This window comes from Oncorhynchus kisutch, linkage group LG13 (assembly GCF_002021735.2).
Source record: "Oncorhynchus kisutch isolate 150728-3 linkage group LG13, Okis_V2, whole genome shotgun sequence".
Lineage (NCBI taxonomy): Eukaryota > Metazoa > Chordata > Actinopteri > Salmoniformes > Salmonidae > Oncorhynchus > Oncorhynchus kisutch.
In genome coordinates, this window is record NC_034186.2 from 8,982,231 (window position 1) to 8,990,514 (window position 8,284).

Consider the following 8,284-nt stretch of genomic DNA (forward strand, 5'->3'; position numbering starts at 1 on the left):
CAGTGGCGCAGTGGTCTAAGGCACTGCATCGCAGTGCTAGCTGTGCCACTAGAGATCCTGGTTCGAGTCCAGGCTCTGTCGCAGCCGGCTGTGACCGGGAGACCCATGGGACAGTGCACAATTGTCCCAGCATTGTCTGGGTTAGGGGAGGGTTTGGCCGGCAGGGATGTTCTTGTCCTATCGCGCACTAGCAACTCTTGTGGCAGGCCGGGCGCAATGCCGTATGGGAGTTCAGTGATGGGACAAGACTGTAACTACCAATCGGATACCATGAAATTGGGGAGAAAAAGGGGTAAAAAATAAATAAATATAAAAACAATAATGAATCTGCGGAATGAATACACCCCTGATCACACACAGTTCACGTTCATAGCAACCACATACAGCATCATCACATCCACATGCTCTCCTCTCATCTTTTCCCTTCACTTGTGGACTTCAGTGCACAATATAACAGTTGTCTGTGATCCGGTGCAAAAAACCTCTCCAAGCCAAACCGTCATACCATATCCACTAACCCAGGGCTACCAACTTTTGAAGAAATGAAGTGAGATTTGCTATCCAAATTTCATTGACCCCTGGCACAACTCCTAGACGGAGGTCTGGGGTCCTTCCCGGGGAAAACATGAGTTTTATAGCTAATTTCCGTATTTGGACATGTTTTAGGCCTATGACCAGGGTGGAAAATAGAAATACCTTTTCTCTCTTTGTTTCCCAAGAGCTGGATGTTTAAAAATGTTCTAGTTATAACAATTAATTTCTCAAAATCACCCAGCCTTCAAGAAAAATGGAATGGATCGATATTCAGATGGTTTATGCCTACTAGTTGAAGATCGTTGCCATCGTTGTGATAAAAATGTGTTGTGTTTATGAGCTGTGAGTCCCCCTACCATCTCTGCCTAGCATGTGCACAATACTAAAATGTCAACAATGATATTTTGTATGTCTTATTCAAAACTGATCATGAAAATACATAGCCTCATATAATTCATTTTCAAAGACACAAGTAGACATTTCAGATTTCAAATATGTGATGACACTGGCAAAATTTGGAAGAAGTGGATTAACAGTAGTGTTATTGCTGACAAGCACACTAATTACCCAATTATTAAGGATAGGAATTCCACTGATCAGACTAAATAAAGTAAATAGATAATAAAATCTTCTTTAGACAAGATGACCCTAAACCCTAACCAAATGTGTTCAATATTTATTGCCCCCCCCCCCCCCCCCCCTCTAGAATTAAGCACGTTTGGGTTCATAATCTGTGTGGCATAATCAATTTCATAGTTCCGCATCAGGTAACCCGACCAAACTTCCTTGATAAAACATACTGTAGGTCTGTCTGCTGCCTTTTCGTTGTCACAGTCGAAATACCAATCACCAAACGAGGAGCCCAATGCAACTGATGATTAAATCGACCTTAGTATATGCTGTCAAAGGGCTGCATTCTGGGACGGGAGTAACGGCAACCTCATTTTGTTGATAACAGCTCTACCGTGCTGCGCTTTTTACAGTTTTATAAACTCGGCGGAGAACGTTATCTTTCCATTCAGCATTTTGGAGCGTTTCTTTAAAATGTGCATCCAATCCACTCGATTCCTTACATAACTAGACCTATCATATGCTTCAATGCGTCGCGGTTCACAGTGCTGTGACAGGACAATGAAACCGGATCCGCTGGCGATGTTACATTGCAGGCTCAGGCGCTCCGATTTCAGAACACCTTGGAGGCAGCACAGTTAAAAAGCTAACGCGCTGACTTATAAGAAAAATGAAAACAGCACTTTTCTATGCGGGAGATAAAACTATATATACAAAAGTATTTGGACACATTTTCAAATTAGTGTATTCAGCTATTTCAGCCACACCCGGTGCTGACAGGTGTATACAATAAAGCACACGGCCATGCATTCTCCATAGACAAACATTGGCAGTAGAATGGCCTAACTAAAGTGCTCACATTTCTGCCCTGCTAGAGCTGCCTCGATCTACTGTTAGTGCTGTTTTTGTGTAGTGGAAACCTCCTGGGATCAACAACGGCTCAGCTGCGAAGTGGTGAGCCACACAAACTCACAGAACGGGACCGTGTAAAAAATCTTCTGTCCTTGGTTGCAACGCTCACTACCGAGTTCCAAACTGCCTCTGGAAGCAATGTCAGCGCAAGAACTGTCCATGGCGCCGAACAGCCGCACTCAAGCCTAAGATCACCGTGCGCAATCTAGCGTTGGCTGGAGTTGTGTAAAGATCGCAGCCATTGGACTCTGAAACAGTGGAATCGCGTTCTCTGGATTGATAAATCACACTTCACCATCTGGTAGTCCGACAGATGATTCTGGGTTTGGCAGATGCCAGGAGAACATTTCCTGACCGAATGCATAGTGGCAACTGTAAAATTTAGTGGAGGAGGAATAATGGTCTGGGGCAGTTTTTCAAGGTTCGGGCTAGGCCCCCTTAGTTCGCTACAGCATACAATGACATTCTAGACTTTCTAGAATTCTGTGCTTCCAACTTTGTGGCAACAGTTTGGGGAAGGCCCTTTCCTCTTTCAGCATTACAATGCCCCCGTGCATAAAGCGAGGTCCGTACCGAAATGGTTTGTTGAGATTGGCGTGGAAGAACTTGACTGGCCTGCACAGAGCCCTGACCTCAACCCCATCGAACACCTTTGGGATGAATTGGAACGCCGACTTCGAGTCAGGCCTAATCGCCCAAAATCAGTGCCTGACCTCACTAATGCTCTTATAGCTGAATGGAAGCAAGTCTCATCAGCAATATTCCACCGCTAATGGAGGCTGCTGTAGCAGCAAAAGGGGGGACCAACTCCATATTAATGCCCATGATTATGTAATGATATATTTGACAAGCAGGTGTCCATATACTTTTGGTCATGTAGTGTATATAAGAGGTGTGGCATGTGAAGAGGGTCAAATGTGTGAGAGTTGGCAGCTCTGGCTAACCGCTACATTGTTGTCACCATGGTAATGTTATAGTTCATTCAAACTTCTTCGAGATCAGTGTCCCTTCCACGGGATGGTTGAGCTAACATTGGCTAATGCGATTAGCATGAGGTTGTAAGTAACAACAACATTTCCCAACATTTCCCATATCTGATATTGGCAGAAAGCTTAAATTATTGTTCATCTAACTGCTCTGTCCAGTTTACAGTAGCTATTACAGTGAAAGAATACCATGCTATTGTTTGAGGAGAGTGCACAGTTATGAACACAAAGTTATTAATAAACAAATTAGGCACATTTGGGCAGTCTTGATACAACATTTTGAACAGAAATGCAATGGGTCATTGGATCAGTCTAAAACCTTGCACATACATTGCTGCCATCTAGTGGCCAAAATCTATATTTCAGCTGGGCTGGAATAATACATTATGGCCTTTCTCTTGCTTTTCAAAAATGATGGTACAAAAAAAATACAAAAGAACAGTTGTATTTTTTATTTTATATTATCTTTTACCAGATCTATTGTGTTATATTCTCCTACATTCCTTTTTCCACATTTCCACAAACTTCAAAGTGTTTCCTTTCAAATGGAACCAATAATATGCATATCCTTGCCTCAGGGCCTGAGTTACAGGCAGTTAGATTTGGGCATGTCATTTTAGGTGAAAATTGAAAAAAAAGGGGAGGATCCTTTTAACAAACTAGAACTGATGCGTTAGTAAACCCAGAATCCAATACATGTGTACAATCACGCAGTGCAGTGTACAGCAAGCAGTTACCCCGGTGGCAATATTTTTATAAAACCGAAAGCTTACCTTGACTTGCAGTGTTGGATAGCCTTAGCCAGCTAGCTAACATAAATAGCATTCCACTCTGTTTGAGTCAGGTTGTTGAGTAGGCTAAATTAGCTGCATTAGCTAGTTGTTGAGTAAGTGAAAAGTAAACTCAGAAGACAAAATACAAAAACATCTCTCTCTCTCTCTCTCAAAATGTATTTGTTCAAAACTGTTCAACTATTGTCTTTCAAAGTGCTAGCTAGCTGTAGCTTATGCTTTCAGTACCAAATTAATTATCTGATCCTTTGATTGGATGGACAACATGTCAGTTCATACTGCACAAGCTCTGGAGGATGAAAGTTGTCATAATTACTGTGTAAGTCTATGGATAGGGTTGAGAACCATGGTTTTGTATTGAAGTCAATGTAGCAGGGAAAATAGCTGTCCTCTGGCTACACCATGGTGCTACCCTACAGAGTGATGTTGAGGCTACTGTAGACCATTGCAAAAAAAGTGTGTTTTAATCAGTTATTTGGTGACATATATTTTTTCAAGTTTTATCTGAAAAGGATAACTTTTTAAAATGGCATTTACCAAGTAGGATGGTCCACCCCATCCTCCTCTGAGGAGCCTCCTCTGCTCCCAGGCCTACTTCAATACAGTCAAACTTCTGTACAAAAAGCTTTCAGCCTACTGTATGTTGTTCAAGTATGATTTCTTATGCTCCTCCACTCACTCTTTCCTCTTCCTCTCCTCTGCCTCCGCGTCAGGGCTGGGTTTGCCCGTCAGGGTGCGAAGGAGAAACAGCTGTTGAAAGACAACAATGCCTTCAACGTGTCCTCCTTCGTGCTGCGTGCCATGATGAGTGGTCAGTACTGGCCAGAGGGCGACGAGGTTTATCATGCAGAGATCCCAGTGCCCATCCTGCTGGTGCACGGCATGTACGACAAGTTTGTTCCCATAGAGGAAGATCAACGCATGGCGGAGGTGAGCGGGAAACCTTAACGCCAACTCTAACCCTGCCTTTAAACCTAACTCTATGCCTAGCTTTAAAACATAAAACCTGAACCTAATCTAACCTCCCTGCCTCTGCTCAGATCCTGTTGCTGGCCTTCCTGAAGATAATCAACGAGGGCAGTCACATGGTGATGATGGAGTGTCCCGAGAGTGTCAACACCCTCCTGCACGAGTTCTTCCTCTGGGAGCCTGACTCCCCACCCAAATCTAAACCCTGTCCCGAAATCGCCACCAAGAGACCCGAAACTGCCAAGATCCCCACCGCATCCAACGGAGGAGCAACGCCAGAAAGCAAAGCCAAGACCAAGTAACCCAGAGGGGGATGTGTGGTATTAACTCCAGTCAAAGCAGACACAGACAGTGTCCGAACATTGCTGGTTGTCCTAGGCTATGTCTCCTAAGGTGCAGGAAGCTGGTTTGAGCTGGTCTGGGCTGGTTTTAAACTGGTCTGAGCTGGTTTGAGGTGGGATTTGAGGAGGTGGAACACAGCACACAGGGTCAGACGGGCCCATTTTTGGGTCTGAGCCACAAAAGAAAGGAAGGGCAGGAGAGCTGGCAGGTATGGACGGACAGAGTGACGTATCAGATGACAACAAGGGGGAGGTCTATTGTATTGTTCCTGGTCCTGTTCTGATTAACTGGTCCCTGGCTGGGACTGGAGACAGGTGGGAGTGAACATTTTTGAGAAGCTCTGAAGAGGTGCTGAGTTGGAGAGGATGGTCATGGTGAATCTGGTAATGGTTTTGGTTTTGGTTGTGTGTTGCTGCTTTGTGGTACCAGTACCCAGGTCTAGACTCAGTCCCATGTGATGGCTTGTCAGTTGCCTAACCGCGTGGAAATGTCAGAACATGGGTGGATCAGAGAGGGAACAATAATATATTCAACGGGATCAAGTGACACAGGAAACGTTGATAGCCAAGAAGACTTCTTGTTAGGCCCAGATTCAGTCAGTTCCAGCGCTAACCGGCCCAAACGGACAACTGCTACAGCTGCTTCTTTGTTTTTGTTTAGGTGATATCGGAGGTGTGTCTACGTTGGAACTGTCAAATCTGTGAGCAGCTGCTCTCGTCGTCATAGTCACAAAACCACACCCGTTCTTAAATCCGCCCCCCCCTGCATTAGGAGGTTCAAAAATAACGAGGATTTCTATCAGCCTTAGAGGTGTAGATTACAACACATTCCTGTGTTCCAACTTGTAACAAGGCTGCATGGGGTTATTACTAATCCAACTCGGCACATCCAATGGTAATGTCCACGATAGGGAGAACGCCAGGAGCCGCTTGCTGATTCGACAGCTCCAACGCTGTTACACCTCCGACAGGCAGAATTGATCTGAATCTAGTCCCCTATACTACTCACGCCAACGGGTAGACAGAAACCCCAGAACTAACTGCTGTTTCCTTACAGTACTTCTGCACATGGGGGTTAAATGTTATGTATGACGATCAACGGTGCTTTTTGAGAACTAGCCTACTACATTTGATTTATGCAGCATTCATACAGTATTTAAAAGCACTTCCCCGTCAGAAGGATTACAACAGGCAGGCTAACTATGTTATGCTATATCTAAAGATGCAGAGTAACAACTTTGAGGGACCGGAGTAAGACCCATGTTTGACTGTCCTACAAAGTTTCATTGTGTATTTTATGGGGGAAACAAATAAGTTTCCTTATTAGCTGCAGGTTACCTAGGAAACACACAGGGGCAGATGTGTGTTTTGGGCCCCTTTAAGAAGGAGAATTGTACTGAATCCTAGCGTTATATTTCTCACCAAAACTATGCTAAACAATTATGATCGTTTGTGGGTTTTCCAGGTAGAAGTGATATAAGCTCTGAAAATGATATTGCTCCACCAAAAATTGCTTACAACCTGAGAATTCTTCAGTGCCACATAGCCGGTTTTCTCTGTGGTGTAACTAGCATCCCATTGATAAGTGTCACAAAGACTGTGTTGAATAACAGTGTATTAAATACTGAATCAATCCCTAGCACTGATGATCTGCACTGCAGCGCTCTAGAAATGTAATGTTCCCACATTCATGGTAAACACTGCATATGTCGGTTCAATTGGAAATGACCTTCCAATTTAAGTTGAGCCACAGCGCGGATCTTCAGCGCCACGGATGGAATTAACCCCTTACTCTTTAGCTAGGTGTGCACCAGTGGAGGCTGCCAAGGGGAGGACGGCTCATAAGAATGTCTGGAATGGAGCGAATGGAATGGCGTCAGACACCCGGAAACCATGTGTTTAATACCATTCCACTGATTCCGCTCCATTCATTACCAAGAGCCCATCCTCCCCAATTAAGGTGCCACCAATGATGCCCTTGATTCCAATGATTCCACAGGACAGGCGGTGTCAGGTTGATCTCCTGTCCAATAAGACTGTTACTGAAACTATTTGGTTTAACTCTGGTCTTAGCACTGCAACAGTCCAGTTACTTCAAAACGATCACTATCCCATTTCCGTTTGTCGATCTCTGCGATGGAGCAGTGCAAAGCCCTCTGTTACTGTTGGTTATGGAAAAGTCAGTGTCAGTGGAGGTTGCTGAGGGGAGGACGGCTTATAATAATGGCTGGAACAGAGCGAATGGAATGGCATCAAACACCTGGAAACCATGTCATTGTTGTATTTAATACCGTTCCGCTGATTCTGCTCCAGACATTAACACGAGCCCGTCCTCCTCAATTGAGGTGCCACCAACCTCCTGTGGTCAGTAGGTCACCCACGAACAACAATATGCATTTTGAAAACATAACACTTAACAGGGCCGTGAGTATACTTTTGATAAAATATGCAACTTTTACAAGCAAGTAATGATGCTTATATAGGTTATTGATGCTGAAAAAAATGAGTGAACAGGAGTGAATTAAATTGAGAATTGAGTTCTCGCTAGTCAGATGGGTTTAGCTTTATGATCCTCAGTCATGTTCTCAGTGGAACATCACTAAGTATTTTAAATCTGAATGGTTCTGAATTTGTGTCAACTATCAGTATGACATTTGTGCCCTTGTGCGTCTTAAATGTGTCACTGTGTTCGCCTTTGATATTGATTTCAGCAATGAAGTGCTGGAAGAATGTTCAGTTCACCAAAAATAAAATATGAGGAATATTATACCATGCAATCATTTTAAATGTTTTTAAAGCCAGGTGTGTTACAAATATATTTTCTGTGTTAAAATCACATGCAGTTTCAAGCTACAAGTAGTGAGTATTTGCACTATGTACTGTGCTTAACACTAGAATGACCGAGACTTGCCTTCAGTACATACAGTGGAAAGCTGACAAGTGGATACTGTCTACTCATCCCAAGTAAGTGTCCTGTACTTGGGCGACACCTTGTGTCTGGCCGGAGTATTGCAGTTTGAAGAAACACTGGGTTTACCCACCCTAATTCAGTTACATCACATAGATGTCCACGTTAGGAATACAAAATTATACCATTAAATTCACTAGCAAATCTATAGAACGAAGTGGTTTAAATGGCTTAGACTACTTGGTTTGAGCCTGTTTACATATTTGCTCTGTC

At 43.7% G+C, this 8,284-nt stretch overlaps 1 protein-coding gene across 1 annotated transcript in view; it reads left to right on the forward strand.

Moving 5' to 3' along the window:
- abhd8b (abhydrolase domain containing 8b) overlaps positions 1-7,930 on the forward strand; it is an 18,143-nt gene extending 10,213 nt beyond the window's left edge. The window contains exons 4-5 of the mRNA XM_020472706.2: positions 4,507-4,723; positions 4,834-7,930. Of these exons, the coding sequence (XP_020328295.1) occupies positions 4,507-4,723; positions 4,834-5,064 (448 nt within the window). The 3' untranslated portion in view covers positions 5,065-7,930. The remainder of the gene's footprint in view (positions 1-4,506; positions 4,724-4,833) is intronic.
- The last annotated feature ends 354 nt before the right edge of the window (positions 7,931-8,284 follow it).